Genomic DNA, 21,340 nt, shown 5'->3' with positions numbered 1-21,340 from the left:
GTCCTAATTTACCCCTCCCCCTAAGTTTCCTGTTTGGTAACCATAAATTTGTTTTCAAAATCTGTGAGTCTGTTTTTGTTTTGTAAAAAAAAAATAATTTATATTATTTTTAGGAATTTTAATATAAATTCACAAAAATTGCTTTTTATAAACCAAATATTAATGTTTGCAATGTTGTGCATACTTTTCTAGACCCTCTTAAGATCAAGTGAGAAAGTACTTGTGTCTTATAAAGCAAAACAAAGCCCTAGAGAGGCATGGGAGACTTGTTCTACACTCCCCTGGATAAGAACTGTTTGTGAATTTTGCCGAACTAGTTGCAATGTTCTTAAAAGTCCACTCAGCACTTTTAAATCAAATGGGTTTGTCCTCGTCATTATTTCTTGTGCTCTTGCTTTCTCGGTGTCTTTATTTGCATTCTGGTTTTATTCCATCTTCTTTGTGAATCAATACGTTTTTTTTTACTGCCACACACATGAAAGGTGCATTTTAAGAAAGTGGCATGGAAATGAAGCGAAGATGAATCCCAATTTAATGGGAATATTATTCTCAGCGTAAACTTAAGTGTCTCCAGACTCCTTCACTGTGCAAGGTGTATTGATTAATTGAATAGTCCTTTATCTTCAGGACTACAAAGTCTAGCCACACATCTTATTGACAACACAAGATTCTGCATGCAAGGTTGACATACTTTAAAGAAGTTTTGACAAAATCCACTTTTTATATTCTCTTTGATGACTTTACCTTAGCAAATGAAAATAAAGCAAAAGTCCCCCAAATTTCCCATGGACAAATCGCAAAATTTTCCAAATTCATGAGGAGTTTCATGTATTTATAAGGTGACATTAGGTAAGATCAAAATGACTGCTTCGCATAATGCCTCAAGATTTGGGGAATACTAATTTAAAAGAGGTTTGAAAAAGTAGAATCCAAATAAAAAGATCAAGTATTTTGTTTTGTTTTGTTTTGTTTTGAGCTAGACAGCTGGCCACTGTTTAAGAGGGAAAAGAATATTGCATTGTAAGATACAAGTTCCAGATCCCTGGATTTGTTTTTTAGGTTTTGAGAATAGATAATCTTCAAAGGCATTTCACCTCAAAATTATGAAAATGTTATGTTTCAAATGTGTCCATCTTAAATACTAGTTTTTTTTTTTTTAAGATTGAAAATACTGTTTGAAGAAGCAGCTTCTAAAAGTTCTTAGGAATGGTGCATATTACATTAGGCAAACCTTAACTGTTATTAAGCTTTTGTGATTCTGACCTGAAATGCCTAAATAATAAGGGTCTTACTATCCTTCCATAAATCTCTGGGATCAACGTATCACAGGTTTTTAGTTATCTAAAAATACGGAATGATGGAAATATTGTATCCAAAGGTTTGAAAGTACATCTTTTTCAGCAGATGTGTTTCGGAGGCAGGCAAAGAGCATTTATCTGCTTATCTCTTTCTTGCACAATTTCTAAGCAATGTAGTGTAATAGACATTTAAATAGTTCTGTAAATGCTTAAGAATTATCATTAGGTATATTAGAGCTTTGGCACATGCCAACTAAAAATTAAAGTAAATGTGATCACAGAGCAATATTGGATGCACAGTCTCTAATGAATAGGCTGTCATGTGGACTAGAAAATTCATTCTATTTCCATCCCCACTCTTTCTGGTGGTAGTATGTACCCAGGAAGTGTCCAGGTTTAGTTCTCTGATACCCATAAAGTTTATTCTAACTGAGTCAGAATAATGTTGCCTTTTGGGGTGATTTAAAAGTTTCTTTATAGAGAAAGAAGAAGGAACAGAGAATCAATGTCATTTTACACCCATTTTCCTGGTGGGATGTCTGTACTATCACCAGGGGGCTATGTTAAAAGTAGATTGCATGTGCTTTGTAATTTGTTTATTTTAAAACTGAAGTTGATTAATTCTCAGTTTGACTCTGATTGTTGCAAATGCTGAAGTTCCCTGTTGACTGATCTAAGGAGGTTTGGAACTTCTCCTAGCTTTGCATGAGAAAGGTGATGATAAATCTAGAAGGTACTTCCTGTATCAGAAAGCTGTGTTCATTGGATCTCCTTTCCTCCCCCAGTGCTTACAGAACTCCCTGAAAGATATGAAGGACGTCGGCATTTTACAAGTGAAGGTTTTAAAGGCGGTAGATCTCTTAGCAGCAGATTTCTCAGGTATAAAAATCTTTTTCATCCTTTTTTTTAATTTTTATTTATTTCCTGCCTTGAAATGATCCGATGGCAAAGCGAAATGTTTTACTTAGCAGAAGCATGTGCAGAGAACTCATACTCTTTCAAGCAGAGCCACAGAAGAAAAAGTGCAAACAGGTTCTCTCACTTCACACTTTTCACATTATCCTTTGCAAATAATCTTGCTGGGATTAGATAATATGCTAGTCCCTTTGGCTTTCAGAGATATTTGTGGATGATTTGCGTCATGACTTCTTTACTGGTTACGTGTCTGAAGTTTTTCAAGAGGGCTTCGGAAGACAGACTGACGTCTGTCCTTCTCTCTCGCCGTACTGTGGACATAGTGTCCTGTCCTTGGCAGAGGGTATGGTGTAGTGCCTGGATCCTCAGTCCAACTGGCTGGCATGTTTCTGTAACAGCAACCAAAGTCTGGGCTGTGGAACCACTTTGCCATTGATATCATGTTATATGAAATTTCTCTTGGTGCCTCATGAATTGGAACTTATAGACAGAGGCTAGAGCAGACCTGCTCTGTGATGAATTCTGTGATGAATTCATCCTCTGTGATGAATTCTGCTTGACTAAGATGAGAATAATCCAGACATTCCAGTATCTGATTAGACAACGGCTCTCCTCTCCTTGCTGAATTATACCCTTGTACTGACAGTTTAAACACCGATATGACAGTTTACTTACCAAGCAAACTGATGAATATGAAGAATGTTACGCAACATGGAGCGATCTATTAATGCAGCAGTGCTTTCTCGTTGTTATAATTTTAGAATGTGGTCTACTCTCTGTGTAACCTCAGCTTCTGAGGCTGGGGTAGCTCAAACTCTGGAAAAGAGATTGTTAATTAGAAGTGCTTTATATTACAAAAATAGAATAGATAAGTTTAGAAAAGAGTTCTCCTCACTCTCCTTCAAAAAATGAGTGGAAATCATTCTACAAGATGATCACAGTGTTAAGGAAATGCCCAGTGAGAATATTTTAAAAATGCCTTTTTGGCCAATATGAGTATGCAAATTCTCAGTTTGTGGATGAACTACTTCAACGAGGGCTTCTGATATTCATCAGTTTACTTACAAATGCTTATATAGGCTTAGGTTGATTTCGAAATTTTCCTTTCTTTTGAAACGTAGTTTATGAAAACAGACGTTTCATGTGCCTTCATCAGAAGTAATTTTAGTTTTCATCACTAAAACGCATGTAAAATTATTTACCAGTTTTCCAGAGCAAATGGTGTCTTACTTCCATCTCAGTGTTTTGATACGGCACTCTTTGAATCTGTGATTGTTGATGGCTCAGTAAACGTCATCTCAAGGCCCAAGAACTCATGTATGCCTTCAAGCGGTATTTTCAGAAAATCTTTTTGTAGTTTTATATTTTGTGATCACCAGGAACTAATTGCAGTGCATTAAAAGACTTGTGTATAGCTACATCCATATGTGGAGATACTCTTGTAAAACTTACCTTATTTTATGCTTGCTATCAGGTGACTGCCATAAACCATCCTCAAAACTAGGATTTATGGAGGTTGTTTCAGGCCAATGTGAATTCTCCAAAGAGTATTTTCACTGTTACAGCAAATAGGAGAGAAACCTGGCAGATGAAAGTTTTTGTAAAGATCAGTCTATAAGGCAAAACCCTCTTTTCAGAAGAATAATATTGGTAGAAAATGCTACCATTTGGTCATTTTCTTTATATTCAAGATATGCAGTAGATAGTTTTGGAGTGGATGAAGGTGAGTATTAGAAGATTCCAGTAACAAAAAGAAGTAGTTAGAGATCAGATAATGCTATATTATTTGACTAAATGCCCTGGTGTTTTACTGTCTCTATATTACCTATGAGAAAATTATCACTCTTCTGATTTGGAGCAAAGATCCTCGTCATTAGCTAAACATGCCTTTAGACCATATGGATCTTTATTGTTGGAATCAGATCTCACAGTCTGTGTTCTTCTAGGTTGGCTCACTTCATAGGTGAACAGACTCACTCAGTCTGCTCCAAACCAAGGTGTATTGCTTTAGGGCAACCAAGTGGACCTAATCCAAAGAGTTCTAAAGCAACTTTTCTCTGTGGAAGAAGAAGTGAATTGTGGTTGCTGTGATGAAGCAATAGGATGTAATTAATACCTCCAAGATGTTAGCCATTATATCATACAGTGGTAATGCACCCTTTTAATTACTGTTGTTGTTGTTACCAATTCACTTGATATGCAGTAAAAAAAAAAAATGCCAGCTTCACTTGATCATGGATCAGAAGAGGTACGCATCATTGGCAGTACCAGGAATATTGAAGAAATAAGTAACTATTTGTACCCAGCATTTTCCAGTCAGCCTTATTTATTAATGAGTATTTCATATTTGTTGCTCAGGAAACAGAGTATTCACCCCCTGCAAATCAAAAAGAACTACATTTAAAATTAATCAGTTATTTCATGTCAGTGTATGGCAAAAAAATCACAATAATGTAAAGTAATTATCATCCAATTAAAATAAATTAATTGATTAAAAATAAATTTAAAACTGCATTTACTCTGCATAGCCAGGGACCTTCTCAAAGAATAATGGTCATTTCAAAATGGAACTTTCCAACCTTCTTACTTTTTTTTTAAATGATAGTTTGTGTTTGTTGTTGTTATAATTGTTTCTTAGAAACAATACCAAATAAGCATGATGACTGATGCTTCAAGTTTGTTTTACCTAAAATTCAGGGACTCTGATAAAACAAAAGTCCATGGGGGCAGGTCTTGGCAGTGGTCCCTGTGGAGGTGAAGGTTACAGTTTGCAGAGTGCAGGGACCTGTTGTCCTAGAGGAGAAACAAATGCGTTTGCCAGCTCTGCAATCAGTGGGTTTGCCAATTTTAATGTATCTTCGCAGGTAGCAATTAGAAAAAGAAAATATCTGTCACTCCTCTGCTCTGATCAAAGCTAGGAGGATGTTCCTCACTAGTGGTTACTGATGTTTTGATAATGTGGCCATAAAAAGAAACTCTGGAGAGGTTGAATTCTCATTACTTTCCTGGTATTTCAGAACATTGGAGTAATGTGTATATATATATATATATATATAGAGAGAGAGAGAGAGAGAGAGAGAGAGAGATACAGTGTTAGTTGCTCAGTCCTGTCTGACTCTGCAACCCCATAGACTGTAACCCACCAGGCTCCTCTGTCTGTGAGATTTCCCAAGCAACAATACAGGAGTGAGTTGCCATTTCCTCTGCCAGGGGGTCTTCCCTACCCAGGGATCAAACCCAGGTCTCCTGCCTAACAGTGCCTACATTGCAGATTCTTTACTCTGAGCCACTAGGGAAGCCCTTATATGAAATATATCACACACACACACACATACACACACACATATATATACACACTATGTATACTATATATAGAAGCATGTGTGTGTGTGTGTGTGTGTGTGTGTGCTAAGTCGCTTCAGTTGTGTCTGACTCTTTGTGACCCTGTGGGCTGTAGCCTGCCAGGCTTCTCCGTCCATGAAATTCTCCAAACAAGAATACTGGAGTGGGTTGCTGTGCTCTCCTCTAGGGAATCTTCTTGATCCATGGATCAAACCTGCGTTTTTTGCATTGCAGGCACATTCTTTACCACTGAGCCACCCAGGAAGCCCCATATATGTATACATGATATATTATTTATATGTCATATGTATACATATATATGTACATTCACTGAGGTGAATTTCTTTGCTATTATAAATTTAACTTTTTATATAATGATAAAAAATAGTGCAACCTTCCAAATGTTATAAGATATTAATAACTAAATCTACAAGTTACTAATGTTAAGATATTTACAAAAGATAAAGACTTCAGTGTTCCAAAGTATAAAAAAAAAGTATAACTTTTTCAAACTAACTCAAATCTTTGATAAATATACTGTTTTATTGTATGATTGAACCTACTCAGTATTAATTTAAATTTATATATAACTTGGCATTTTATATGTGTGTCTGACATTTGTGTATAAATGAGAAGACCTTTTATTTTAAAGAATTGGAGGTAATCTAACTTCCCTTTTAGCCCATCCCTTTAAAATTGGTGAAAGATATTTTAATGTTCTCTGTAGCCAATATGAGATATGGACAACCATGTGCAGTTATTCTAATACAAGAGCCTGTCAGATATTTTTATTAAAGCATTTGTCTCACAAACACCTTGCCCCAATGTAACCTAAAATCTTTAAGTAATAGGTTATCCAATCTGATGTCAGTACTTCTGTAGTAAACAAGGCCATAGCCTTGATTCACAAAACAGATGATAAATTGTACTTTGAAACTCAAGGTGAATGTAGCTGTTTGTAATGCTTAATAAGACCAACATACTTCACTCAAAACTCAGCTGTTTTGAGAAATTAATAAAAGCCAAGCCAAAACAATGCAGAGTTTCTTTCATAAACTATAAAATGATAATCAAGTAGTTAATAGGTAAATAGAAAAATAGGGGACTGAAATATTTTCTGGCCAGAATTGTATTTCAGGGACTTTTCTGGTGATCCAGTGGTTAAGACTTTACCATAGCTGGTAAAATTCTTCATTTATTCTTTAAGTACATAATCCTTAGAGACTGCAACTCATGCTTTGGATAAATCAGTGTTCAGTTCAACAATTCATTCATTGAAGATGAAGATTAGTTCCTGTTTGATTTGTCCTTTATTTTTATGGTAACTGCCTTTCATTTTAATTCCTGTATATTATGGAAAAGATTGAGGGTGGGAGGAGAAGGAGACAACAAAGGATGACTTGGTTGGATCGCATCACCGACTCAATGGACATGAGTTTGAGCAAACTCCAGGAGACAGTGCAGGACCGGGAAGCCTGGTGTGCTGCAGCCCATGGGGTTGTAGAGAGTCAGACATGACTTAGTGAATGAACAACAGCAACAACATACTGAGGTATAGAAGATGTATAGAAACAGGTGTGCAAATCATGGTTCTACTGCATTCTAGCCATGGGCACGCTTAAGCCTTTAGCTTCTCATGGGTCTTTTAACAGTTAAGTTGGTGGTGGTAGTGGTACAGAACCCACCTGCCAATGCAGGAGACAGAAGAGATGCAGGTTTGATCCCTGGGAAGATGCCCTGGAGGAGGAAATGGCAACCCATGTCAGTATTCTTGCCTGGAGAATCCCATGGACAGAGGAGCCTGGTTGGACTCAACTGAAGTGACTTGACACACAAGGTGAAACCTAAATGAGCTTACAAAACACATATTACATGCTCATTAAATGCTATTCCCATTCTGTGTTAAATTTATTTTTCTAGAGTGTAGTTGACATGGGGAATTTCACAGGTTGTCTTTTGTTCATAATTTTACTGAATTTTAAATAATGTTGGAAATATCAGCATTGCTAATCACTGGTTAATCATTGCTAATCACAATAGCTTTTCAACACTTTTGGAAATCTATAGTTACCACTCTGATTGTTTTGTTTGTTCCTGTTTTATTGCCTGATAAAAGTAAAGAAAAAATATGCTTCGTGGCAGGAAAATTCTCGTGCTGAAACCAGTTTAGTGCTTCTATTCACATTTTGTAATATGGATAATAGTTTTATTGATATAAAATATTTTTGTGGGCTCATCAATTTTTGTTGTACGTAGAAGTGCTGTTTTGAGAAACTGTTGACCAAAATACTGCAGTTAGATACCATATTGTAGAGTAGAAATATTCCAGCCATATGCTATAGTACTGACTTTTGAGTAGTTTTTATAAATTATAACGGTATGTTTTTTGTTGTTTGGGGGGTTTATTTTTTTGAAACACAAGACTGCTTGTATCAGAAGAGAAATAGTCTTATAGTTATTGTTCACTGGGACTTTTAAATCACATGTCCATTTTCTAGTTTGTTTTCATTGTCTGCTGTTTCAAGTTGTGTTCATAACAATAGCTCCTCTCTTAAAGATGCTCCATTTTCAAAGGACTGACTATAATTGCAATTTCTAGGAAGCTCAGCAGTAGTCATTTAATGCTCTTAATTCATGAGAACCTTATGGCTAGCTGAGCCCAAATCAAGACCAACTTTTAAAAAACACATAAAAAATGACACAAATCTGCCTTGGCAGGCCATCTGCTTTAACAGTCTGCCAAGGAACGTGAACTCTAGTCAATGCATCTAGCTCCGATAGATGCAAGTCTATCGGAGATATAGCCGTGTGTAACTTACTGGCCCCTTGAGAGTGAATGAGTTCAGTTCATTTGTGGCGCTCTATGAATTAACAGCTTGTTCTACTGGTTGTGTTCTTAGTAAGATCTTTATTTATTCAGCCAATGTACCTCCTCTGTGTGTGAGCCCGTGGTGGGCCCTGGTGACACAGTGTGGGTGGAGAAATTAATCACCGCCTTCACATGGAGTGACTACTAATCCCCCAGTGGTATCTAATGACTGTGCTACTGTCGAGGTCAAGAATAGGGTGTCAGGGTTCATTAAAGGGACACCTGTCTGGTGTTCCTGCAGGTTGTAGCTGAGACATCAGGGATGAGGAGCAGTTAACACAGTAGAGATGAAGGAAAAGTTTTCAAATGAGGGAACAACACATTCCAAGCCCGCAGGGCTTTTCCAAGACGTGTGAGAAGCTTGTGAGACTGGAGAAGAGAGGACGGTGACCCTGAGGGGCAAGAAGGCCAATGTATTAGGTGGGACTGGATTATATAGGAACACAGGGTCCAGGGGAAGACATTAGAGATCTTTCTAAGTAGGGGAGTGATATGATCTCATACGAACTTAAATACTAGTTTATTCTGGTGGCTGTACAGAGCAAGCATTTTGGAGGTGCAAGAGTGAATCATGGGGAGGTGTTAGGCAAATTCGGACGATGCTGTTTCGTGGAGCTTGAGTGAGAATACTGGAGTGGATTGCCATTCCCTCCTCCAGGGGATCTTCCCAGCCTGGGGATCAAACCCAGGTCTCCCGCATTGCAGGCAGATTCTCTATAGGCTGAGCCACCAGGGAAGCCCCTCTCAGGGAGTTAGAGGAAGGAAAAATTCTCTTGTCTCCAGTTCTTGCTCTGTTTGTGCTGGAATATTACAACATCAGAAATGTTGTTAAGCAAACATCTCAGCAAAATTGTCGTCTTCTTTTGTGGACTTCACAGTCTGAAGCGAGAGCTGTCTGTCCCCACTTCTGGTTGGACGTCCACCACTGCGAAGTGATCAAGCCCTCATCTACAGAAAGCCACTGAGGCATTCAGTTGGATCAGAGATGCTTGCAACCCACTCGGGAAAGTAGGAGATCCATGAAAGTTAGGTCCAGAGTGAAGAGAGATCAGGATTTTCTCTTCTGTTAAAATCCCTCTCAGAGCCCAGCACAGTATTTTCCACATTGTAGGAAACCATAAGTTGCTTGTTGAAGGAAGGAGCGGGCACATCATAGCACATGGCATTATAATACCTAAAGTAAATGACCGTAGGAGTTTGAGAGGGGAGCTCCCTGGAGTTTAAGGTGGCAAAGAAAGTTCCTTGAAGATGCTACATCTTGATCTAGGCCTTGGAGGTTAGCTGGCCTTTGATTTTTTTGGAGAGGCGTGGGGCTTGGGAGAGCATTGCAGGGAGAAGCCATTCCGCATGCGGAATAAGAGGCAGGACTGAGCCCCATACCTCTGTGCTGCTCAGGGATGGGGCACAGATGCTCAAACCCTGATAAAATGTTCAAGATCGGGGTCAGATCAGGATGGATGGTGTAGGTAAGTTGCGAGAGAACATAGACTTTCAGGCTGAGCACTAGAATTGGCTCCAATATGTGATAGTAAGGTTTTCAACAAATGAGTAGAGACGATAATGAAACTGAAGGGAGAGATTTTGGGAATGAAGTCTGGGGTGGCTGTTGCCCTTATCTGCACCCCCAGCCTGGGCTGTAATGCACCACAATTAGCTTCAGAAATTAGTTTCTTCTAGAAATTCCTTCTTCTAGCCCTGTCCCTTGCATTGACTGACAGTCTGTGGTGGTTCCTGGCTGCCGGATAAATAAAAAGAAATTTAAAAAAATGCTCTGATCATGGTCTTCCAGGCTTCCAGCCAGTCTCTTCCTTTATCCACCAGTATCTTACAATTCCTGATCACCACCATTTAGCTGTAAGTGTGTGTGTGTGTTTATCCCTGTCTGTATCTGTGTATGCACGGTAAGTCACTTCAGTCATGTCTGACTCTTTGCAACCCCATGGACCTCTGTCCATGGGATTCTCCAAGCAAGAATACTGGAGTGAGTTGCTGTGCCCTCCTCCAGGGGATCTTCCTGTCCCAGGGATCAAACCCAGCTCTCTTGACATCTCCTGCACTGGCAGGTGGGTTCTGTATCTATCCCCATGTATGTACGTATGCCTCTCTCTGTCTGTGTATATCTGTCTCTCTATCACTGTATCTTTCTCTGTATCTATCATCTATCTGCTGAATGAATGTAATGCTCTGATCTCTTCCGGTCTCCTTAGCAAGGACCTACCCATTTCTGCTGGCCAAGTCAGCCACCTCCTAAACCTTGCTCAGAATTCACCTCCACTGTGAAATCTTTCTGGACTTAAGCCAGATAAATGTCTCTGAACTTTAGTTTCCTCATCTGGAAAATGGCACAAATACTCTATACCTCGTAGAATGGGCATGAGGATTAAAGGAGAACTTACCCGGAGTTGGGAGAGCCTGGTTTCTTACCCGAGTTGGGAGAGCCTGGCTCCTTCCAGCCAACACCCATCCCTGGGCACCGAAGTCCCCAGCTGCCCCCTCCCACTGGGCCAGGACACTCTTCACAGGGGAGAGGGGCCATGCATACCTTGGCTATGCCTGCATTGGGTCCTTTAAATGAAATTCAGGGCTAAATATAGAACAGAGATGTACAAATGAGCAATAGAAGGGAGATAAGGACAGCATGTAATCAGCGATTACAGAGGAGAAAATGGTTCAGTCCGCTGGCAGAGGGTGTGAGGGAAGTTTTCACTGAAAAGGTGACATTTGCTGAAAAGCATGATTATTCTGAGAGTTCCTTGAAGGTAATGACTTGGTGGTCCATGTACATTGGGGCCTGGTTCAGTGCCAAGAGCAGAATGGGAGTTTAATAAATATTTTTTGGATGAATGATATGACCTCTTAAATACTTTTATTGCTTGTCAATCAACTTCTGTAACTGATATAAAGGTAAAATTATTTAAACGTGAAACCTTCACTTGCTGTTGGAGGAATACAAATGGATTTTAACGTGCTGTTCGAAAATAGCAAAGGCTGTTGAGAGCAAGGCACTGAAACACTACCGTGAATCTGAATCACCAGTGGTGTAGCCATGTCAAGGTGACTTGGCATGTGGATGCAGAAGAGGTCATTTGGATGTTTGACCTGTGAAAAGAGGCGGAGCAAAGAACAAGAGGGCGGACCCAAGTGTAGCTATGTCCTTTTGCCTGGTACTGTTTGGTTGGTTCTCTTGGGAAACATTTGGATATTTCATTTGTGACGGGAGATCATTTTATCATGATCAGATAAAAATACTGTTTAAATTTTACTGAAAGTCCCCATCTGTCTGGAATCTTCTTTTTAAATTTTATTTACCTGTTTATTTTAAATTTTTTTGGCCATACCCTGTGGTACATGGGTCTTAGTTCCCTGACTGGGGATTGAACCCACACCCCCTTCGTTGGAAGGCAGAGTCTTAACCACTGGGCCACCGGGGAAGGTGTATCTGGAATCTTTGAAGGGCAAGAAATCAGTCCTAAAGTATGCATGCTACTCTATAGATGTTTTCATGTCTTTACTTCTTTTTCCTCGTCTCTTTGTCTGTTTCTCCTGGAATATTAATAAATGCAGCATTTTAATGAGCTTTGACGGGATTATCTTCAGAGAGTCAGAGTCGCGCAGTGTGTTCCCCGGAGGCACACAACTGAAGCTCCCAGGTTCTGGAAGGAAGTCTGTTGCTCATTACCTGGGACAGCAGAGTGTGAGCTCGAGAGCGGGGTGGGCAGGACTCGGCCCACCTGTGCAGGCAGGCCCCTGACTCCCTGCTGGGGGGGACCCCAGGGCTCTCAGTATAAGTGTCAGACGGTTTTCCTCGAGCCAGTGCTGATGGAATGTCATGCCAGTGCCTCCGGAGGAGGAGCCCTGACACCTCCCAACAGTCTGATGAGCGGTTAAGTAGCTGTTTCAGTTTGGGTTGAGGAGCTCAGCATCGTCTACCAGAGTGTTAAGCCAAGAGCATGTGGGTCCTTTCAAGTTCACAGTTATTCAAGAGATGTCGTGACCTCCTCCACTGACTTCTCTTCTGACTTTGCTTAATATTACAATCCTTAGGGCCATCATGTTGCTTCAAATGGTATTATCTCACTTTTTTATGTCATGTACCTCCCCACCGAACGCCCACCCTGTACCCTGTGAGACACAGCCCCAGAGTAAGACCTGCTTTTCTTAAAAAATCCAAGTATAGTTAATTTACCATGTTGTGTTACTTTCAGGTGCACAGCAAAATGATTCCGTTAAATGCACACACATGCGTGCACATGTGCGTGCACACACACACACACACACATATTCCTTTTCAGATTCTTTTCCATTAGAGATTATTGCAGAGGATTAAGTAGAGTTTCTGTGCTGTACAGTAGGTCCTTGCTGGTTATCTAATTTGTTAGTATGAATAGGCTTCCCAGATGACTCAGTGGTAAAGAATCCACATGCAATACCGGAGGCACAGGTTCAATGCCTTGGTCGGGAATATCTCCTGGAGGAGGAAATGGCAAGCCTGCCTAGTATTCTTGCTGGGAAAATCCCATGGAAAGAGGAGCCTGGCAGGCTACAGTCCATGGGTTCACAAAGAGTCTGATGCAACTGAGCACACACCACACGTACCTACAGACAGTGTGCGTCTGTTAATCCCAAACTCCTAATTTATCTCCCCACTTCCATCCCCTTTAGTGACCATAAATTTTCTTCCTATGTCTGTGAGTCTATTTCTATTTGGCAAGTAAGTTCATTTGTATCTTTTTTTTTTTTTAACCAACTTTACAACAGATACCAAAGGAACTTCTCTAGGTAGAAAAGGCCATAATGAAAAAAAGGAAAATTATGAAATGTATCATTTTTCCAGATTCCACATATAAGTGATATCATATGTGATATCATATGGTATTTGGTATGGTATTTTCAGATTCCACATATAAGTAATATTGTATGGTATTTGTCTTCCTCTGTCTGACTTTGCTTAATATTACAATCCTTAGGGCCATCACATTGCTTCAAGTGGCATTATCTCACTTTTTTATGTCTGAGTAAAACGTTTCTTAAAGAAGCAAGACTTTTTAAAAATGAAGATAGATTTTTGTGTGTTTGATTTGGGCTGCTCAACATCAGAAACCCCTTTAGGATTGGGGTGCTTCTCTCATGTTTCGGAGAAGGGATTCTGATTTGCTTTCATTCGGTGGGAAGCCAGTATGTTCTCCCTTCCTGAGCCCTGGAATTTAGGAGATGGGGATTTGCTAGGCAGGGCAGTCCCTTTATATCTATATCAAGTGAAGCAAAGAAGCAGGCTTGGAGAATGCATATTAGAAGCAGCTACACTTAGGGGGGCCTCCCTGGTGGCTCAGCAGTAAAGAATCCACTTGCAATGCAGGAGATGCTGGTTTAACCCCTGGGTCATGAAGATCCCTGGAGAAGGAAATGGCTCCCCACTGCAGTACTCTTGCCTGGAGAATCCCATGGACAGAGGAGCCTGGTGGGCTACAGTCCACTGGAGCCACGAAGAGTCAGACATGACTAAGCAACTAAACAATAGCATTTAGGGCCTGGACCAGGAATCTCTGTGAGGCCAGTTTTCCTGGGAAGAGAGACTGACTGAGATTCTGTGCCTGAGTGTCCCTCAGCCTTTGGTTTCCAGTACCTTCAAACCTGAATTTCCAGTCTGTGCCCCGATCCCGAGTTGTAACTCTATGAGACCGCGTGGAGAGCACACACCAGGCTCCTCTGTCCTCCGCTATCTCCTGGAGTTTGCTCAAAGTCACTTCCATTGAGTCGGTGATGCCATCCAACCATCTCATCCTCTGCTGCCTCCTCCTCCTTTTGCCCTCAATCTTTCCCAGCATCTCAGTCTTTTCCCAGTGAGTTGGTTCTTCTCATCAGATGGCCCAAGTATTGGAGCTTCAGCTTCAGCGTAAAGCCCTTCCAAATGAGTATTCAGGGTTGATTTCCTTTAGGATTGGCTGATCCTGAGAGCTGCTTGCTATTATTTTGACAAATTCCTTTGCTGCTAAGTTTAGACAGGGAACCTTTCCACTGCTTGTAACTGACAATCCCGACACATTCATCTGTGTCCACAGCTCGATCCCTGTCTACTGGCCACTGAGATGATAGTCGTGGCTTAAAAGGTCTGGCCAATCATATAAGCATCCAGGCCACTAGTCAGCTGAATGGAATCTCCTGTTAATGACTCTTATCCAGTCAGCTGCTCGTCTTGTCTTCTGTTTTTGAAATATCTTCATGTGAGTCCCTGCACACATGTCTCTCTAAGGACGTGCAGCACCTCAGAGCCCCTAGTTATTAAGTTCATTGAATGTAGGTTCAGTGGGCTGAATGGTAAGCCAGTCGGTCATGTGGCCTGAGTAGTATCTGTATTAGGCCTTGGTCTGGATTCCTCGGCCATCTGTTGGAGGTGCATCTGTCTTTATGCCCCCAATTTATTCAGTACACACTGCTTTATAGAGCACCTGTGTGTGCAGAGTCAGGCCATGTGTTCATGTCCTATGGATGTTAGAGACCTGGACAGTTCTCTAGATCCCTCTGTCACATGAACAAAAGGGGAGAGACTTCTTACGTGGTCACTTTCTGGATTCGCCTTTGGATTCTGGTTTTTCTAATATATTTTTTTTCTCTTTTGGATGCTGTATGAGGTAAGATGGAAAAAGAAGTGAGATGGGAGAAGTAAAGGCTTAGCCTCATTATTTTTTAAGATTAAAAACTTTGAATTTGCCTTGTGAAATTAGACTTCTGCATGTCTCTGAGCACCGAAAGTGTCCCATGTTTATTTTCGTAATTTACTGACTTCTAAGATCAGATGTGTGTATGGCCACTCAATTCCAGAGCAGAGTTTTAACTGTTAAATAGCCATCGTGGTGGGTTTAGTTGCCAAGTTGTATCCGACTCTTGCTACCCCATGGAGCCTTCCAGGCTCCTCTATCCATGGGATTTCCCAGGCAAGAATACCTGAATGGGTTGCCATTTCCTCCTCCAGGGGATCTTCCCAACCCAGAGACTGGGAGATTGTTTATCGCTGAGCCACCAAAATAGCCGTGATGATACGTTTTCTCATTTTTCTCATCACCCTGTGGAAGCATGTCAGTTATCGTAGGCTTCCAATTGTAGATGAGTAATTGTATTCACTCAAAGAGAATTTAGAAAGGAAACAGAGATGTGCTTCTGTTTTCAAACAAAACACACACGTGGGCCCTGTTGTGTGCCATGTTGACACCTGCTCTTGTGAATCCTGTGTCGCCACTGCTCTCAAGGTTGTGTCTGGGTTGCATGTCAGCCCCAGCCCTGTAAGTTCCCTGACACCTGGCTTTCCCGCAGAGTTTCTAGCGCTTGCTAAAGAAAGAGGCTCACCTCTTTTTTTAAAAACAAAGCACAGGTTTTTGTTTTTTTTTAAATTGGAGTATAGTTGATTTACAATGCCATATTAATTTCTGCTTACAGCAAAGTGATGGTTATACATATAGTCATCTTTTTCATGCTGTTTCATACTCCTCTTTTTCATACTCTTTCTTATTATGGTTTCTCACAGGATATTGAGTATAGTTCTCTGTGCTCTACACGGGAACCTTGTTTATCCATCCTGTGTATAATACTTTGCATCTGCTAACCCCAAACTCCCACTTCGCCCTTCTCTCATCTTCCCCCTTGGCAAACACAAGTCTGTTCTTTACCAGCTAGCACAAGTGTATTACTATAATATGTGGAATCTTAAGAAGTGGTACAAATGAACTTGTTTACAAAACAGAAACAGACCCACAGACTTAAAAAACAAAGTTAGAGTTGCCAAAGGGATTGAGGTGAGGGGAGGGATAAATTAGGTGTTTAGCATTAGCATATGTACACTGTTACATATAAAATAATCAACAAGGACCTGCTGTGTAGCACAGGGAACTCAATATTCTGTAATAACCTAAATGGGAAAAGAATCTATAAAAGAGTAGATATATGTATAGCTGAATCACTGTGATATATGGAAACTAATACAATGTTATAAATCAACTCCAATATAAAATAAATTTAAAAAAAAATTTGTGTTTGTTCAGTCACTCCGTCATGTCCGACTCTTTGCAAGTCTATGGACTGCAGCATGCCAGGCCTCCCTGTCCTTCACCGTCTCCTGGAGCTTGCTTAAACTCGTGTCCATTGGGTCAATGATGCTATCCAACCATCTCATCCTCTGTCGCCGCCTTCTCCTGCCCTCAATCTTTCTCAGCATCAGGGTCCTTTTCAGTGAGCCACTGTTCGCATCACATGGCCAAAGTATTGTAGCTTAACTTCAGCATCAGTCCTTGCAATGAATATTCAGGATTGGTTTTCTTTAGGATTGAATAGTAATTGGGAAAAAAAAAAAAAAAAACCCTGCATGATTTTTGTTCATTTTGCCTCTGTTACTTTCGAGACGCGTTTGCCTCTGACCACGGAGATTCCTTTGTCTCTGACCCTTGTCCATTTTCTCTTTGCAGGGAAGAGTGATCCCTTTTGCTTGCTGGAGTTAGGAAATGACCGACTTCAGACACATACCATATACAAAAACCTCAACCCTGAGTGGAACAAAGTTTTTACATTGTAAGTACTTTAGTCCTTGGAATATCAAAGAGCAGCTTTAACTCAGAGACCAATTATCCCTCATATGTGTGGGGCAGTCTAGGGCTCTTGAGTGGAACTTTCTGTCCGTTTTTATGGGCACAGAAAGAATTTTATTGTTTTTCTCCTTCGGAAAACCTTTTATGCTTTCATTTTATAGAGTATAGTGTTAATAATAGACGAGACCGTTTGGAACTGCAAGGGAGTGTTATAGGAGGCATTTGTAAAGTAGGTCTCTTAGTGACTCAATTAATCTGTGAGTAGAAGAAAGCCTCCATATATCCAGACTAATTCATTCCTGGGTTAAAGGAAATTACAAATGTAGACATGTCTTAAATTCAAGGAGCTTATATTGTTCAGCAGTATTTTAAAATCAGAGGACTTGCATTCTTCCAAAGTCTTTTTGAACATATAGATTATGTCTATAGATATAGAGTCTTCCTCGAAGACTCCCCGAGGCCCTTTGTATTCCAGTTATCTGAATGACCTACTCTGTAGTGATACCTGCTTTTTAGATTCATGTGTTTAGGAAGCTGGATATCTTCCTAGTTGCTTTAGGTTCCAAGACAACTGGCCATCAAAGGGAGGCTCACCCGTTGTTGAATCTGGGTGAAATGGTGGCACACTGCCTCACAACACTGAGGAATGCTTTATCTGCGCCTATAACTAAAATAATATAGTTTGTTGTGAATATGAATTGGTGGCTCCAATGGCAACCCATTCCAGTACTCTTTCCTGGAAAATCCCATGGACGGAGGAGCCTGGAAGGCTATAGTCCATGGGGTCACTAAGAGTCGGGCACAACTGAGCAACTTCACTTTCACTTTTCACTTTCATGCATTGGAGAAGGAAATGGCAACCCACTCTGGTATTCTTGCCTGGAGAATCCCAGGGACGGGGGAGCCTGGTGGGCTGCCGTCTATGGGGTCGCACAGAGTTGGACACGACTGAAGCGACTTAGCAGCAGCAAGCAGAGCGTTTATGGGGACCTACGAGAAGAGGTCAACTACTAGCCAGGTTTGCAAGAGTCTCATTTGGTCAGCACCTTGCCGATGACCATGGCTCCGTGTTTGCATTATAGCTGATATCTGGCTCTGATCAACATTGAAACATTTATAAACAAGTGAATATGCATGGCCCTTTAATATTTTGTGTTTCAACAATAGGATGCTTTCAGGGGATCTTGGGAAATAGTGATTTTGACCACCTTTGTTTTTTAAAGGAAATTCATACATTTAAAGTAAAGAAAATGTTATTTTTGCTCTTCTCATCTGGAAGTCACTTTGTCGTCCTTCTTCTGTCCCCTGTTCTCTTTCTTTATTCTGTTTCTTTAACAGTCCTGCCCCTGAGTACACAGATACATGGAAATGTCATAGTAAAAAAGTTGACTTTTTTTTTTCCGTATGGATGTCTGAATCTTCGCTGATGGAAGGTTTGGGAATACAGTCAGTTTGATTTAATTTTTGAAATTTAATTAAATGGTAGTTTTATACTCTGAGGACATACAGACTTAATTAGTGAAAACGTGTTTTCAGATCTTCATGGAACAGCCTTCACTTGTGTGTTTTTGTATCTAACTCATGGTGTGTTTCTGTTTCAGTCCCATTAAAGATATCCATGATGTTTTGGAAGTGACAGTGTTTGATGAAGACGGAGATAAACCTCCTGATTTTCTTGGAAAAGTTGCCATTCCCTTGCTGTCAGTAAGTTACCTTCATTAATACACAGTATGTGAATCATTTTGCAGTTGACAAGTTTCTGTGGTCTGGAATTGCGTTGTCTTTGTCGTCTGCGGAGGGGGAAAGCCCTCCCTAGCTATGTGCTGTGCTGTGCTAAGTTGCTTTAGCCATGTCCGACCCTGTGCCATGCTTATGGACTGTAGCCTGCCAGGCTTCCCTGTCCATGGGATTCTCCAGGCAGGAATACTGGAGTAGGTTGCCATGCCCTCCTTCCGGGGATCTTCCCAAGCCAGGGATTGAACCTGCGTCTCTTATATCTCCTGTGTTAGCAGGCGGGTTCTTTACCACTAGCACCACCTGGGAGGCACCCCCTCCCCCCAGCTGTAGCAGGAAACAACTGTTTTCTTCCTATCCTTCTCCAGTACTTTCAGTAATTTGAATGTAAAGTCACATAATTTCTCTGTGTGTGTGTCAATTCCATACTGATTTAACCAACCAAGATATTTTGACCAGTCTCTCAATCTACCCTGGCTCTTTCCATCTTGAGTTTCACTTTGGTTTCTGGGAACACACATCTACGACTGATTTTCTGTTGGTGAATGAAAAACATACATATTCTTCTTTATTACCTTCTTCCTGCTCGTTTCTTCAAAGATTACTTGCTGGTCATTCCACAGTTGTTCTCAATTCTACTAAAGACCATTTTTCTCAAAAGTTGTTCGCCTTTGTGTGTGTGTGTGTGTGTTCAGTCGCGTCTGACTCTTTGAGACCCCATGGACTGTAGCCCGCCAGGCTCCTCTCCATGGAATTTTCCCAGCAAGAATACTGGAACAGGTTGCATTTCCTCCTCCAGGGGATCTTCCCAAGCCAGGGATTGATCTTGCATCTCCCGCACTGCAGGCAGGTTCTTTACCACTGAGCCACTGGGTAGACCTTTTTGGCAGTCTTATTTGTTTTCAGTCTTCAAAAATAATTTGTGAAAGAGAGCAGAGAGCCTCTCTTGGAGAAAGATAACTGTTTTGATAGTCCCATTAAAAGGTAGGCTTCCTAGGTAACTCAGGGGTAAAGAATCTGCCTGTAATGCAAGAGACACAGATTCGATGCCTGGTTGGGAAAATCCCCTGGAGAAGGCAGTGGCACCCCACTCCAGTACTCTTGCCTGGAAAATCCCATGGACGGAGGAGCCTGGTGGGCTGCAGTCCATGGGGTTGCGAAGAGTCAGACACGACTGAGCGACTTCACTTTGACTTTTCACTTTCATGCATTGGAGAAGGAAATGGCAACCCACTCCAGTGTTCTTGACTGGAGAATCCCAGGGACGGGGGAGCCTGGTGGGCTGCCGTCTATGGGGTCGCACAGAGTCGGACACGACTGATGCCACTTAGCAGCAGCAGCCAGAGGAGGGAATTTCAGTTTTTCATCCAGCCATTCATACAGTGTATGCTAGAATTGTTATGACCTTTATCAGGCAAGAAGGATTAATTTTTTTCTTCCCAAAGACTTATTTCCCCACAGCTCTAAGCGTGTGTTAGAGCAGTCAGTAATTTATCCCCGAGATTAGACCAGCTCACATGGTGTTTACAGAGGGGGGAATGCTGCACCTCTCAGTATCTCTTTTCTTTTTGATTGCTTGGTTAATTTCTCCCCGAATTCTCATATCCCTGATGTGACTTGAAGAGTGTGGTGGAGCAGCTGTTCCCTTGTAGGTCTGGCTGCTGCCAACTGTTCTGAGCCGTCAGCCGCAGGCCATGCCAGCTCTCAGCGAGGACACGGTGATTTGAGACTCCCCTCCTTTTTTTGTTACAACTTTGTCAGTTATTCCTGGAAGACTTTATGTGATAAGAGCCTGGGGTACAATTTTTAAAGAGGTCTAAAAGTACAGGAAAGCAGGGCTCTTCTTTGGAGTTTAGTATCCTTTTTCCTCTAACGTATTTTGGACATTTCTTCTCTTGTTTTTTTTTGTTTGTTTGTTTTTGTTTTTTTTTGATGACAAATTTTCTTTATTTCAGCTGCCAAGCTTGTCTTTGACACTTTAACATGGGTGATTATTTATTTGCACATAGTTCTTTGCTTCTTTCAATACAGACATCTCTTTCCTGGAATAGTCACCTTAAATCCTTAGTAGCATATTGGATCCCTTGAAGGGTGAACACTCATGCTCATGTTCAGTTACTCAGTCGACTCTTTGTGACTCCATGAACACAGCCCCCCAGGCTCCTCTGTCCTCGAATTTTCCACAAAGAATACTGGAGTGGGTTGCTATTTCCTTCTGCAGGGGATCTTCCCGAGCCAGGGATCAAACCTGCGTCTCCTGGGTCTCCTGCATTGTAGGCAGATTCTTTACCGTTGAGCCACCAGGGAAGCCTGGGTGAACACTACTTCGTATCTTTATTAAACTCCCTCTGTTTCATTTATTAACATTTCGTGTATTCTGTCTTTCTAGAATACTAGCAAGTTAAGCCAACTTTCTTTCCTCCTTCCCGTGTAATGTATAAGCACTGCATGCTGTGGAGTGAGATCTAAGAAATTACCTCTGGGTGATCAGAGTTTACAGGCAAGACTACTGGAGTGGGTTGCCATTCAGCTCACTTCAGATTCTCCAGGGGATCTTCTAGACCCAGGACCAAAACTGTATCTCCTGTGTCTCCTGCATTGCAGGCAGA

The 21,340-nt window shown here is 41.1% G+C and overlaps 1 protein-coding gene across 3 annotated transcripts in view; it reads left to right on the top strand.

Annotated features, from left to right (window-relative positions):
• MCTP2 (multiple C2 and transmembrane domain containing 2) overlaps positions 1-21,340 on the top strand; it is a 269,217-nt gene that overhangs the window by 142,460 nt on the left and 105,417 nt on the right. For all 3 annotated transcript variants that reach the window (XM_013972927.2, XM_013972926.2, XM_018066513.1), the window contains 3 exons: positions 2,084-2,177; positions 16,878-16,980; positions 18,599-18,701. In XM_013972927.2, the coding sequence (XP_013828381.1) occupies positions 2,084-2,177; positions 16,878-16,980; positions 18,599-18,701 (300 nt within the window). The remainder of the gene's footprint in view (positions 1-2,083; positions 2,178-16,877; positions 16,981-18,598; positions 18,702-21,340) is intronic.

The sequence above is a fragment of the Capra hircus genome, chromosome 21 (assembly GCF_001704415.2).
Source record: "Capra hircus breed San Clemente chromosome 21, ASM170441v1, whole genome shotgun sequence".
Taxonomy (NCBI): domain Eukaryota; kingdom Metazoa; phylum Chordata; class Mammalia; order Artiodactyla; family Bovidae; genus Capra; species Capra hircus.
Note: the sequence above shows the minus strand (reverse complement) of the source record. Positions and strands in the feature narration are given on the sequence as shown.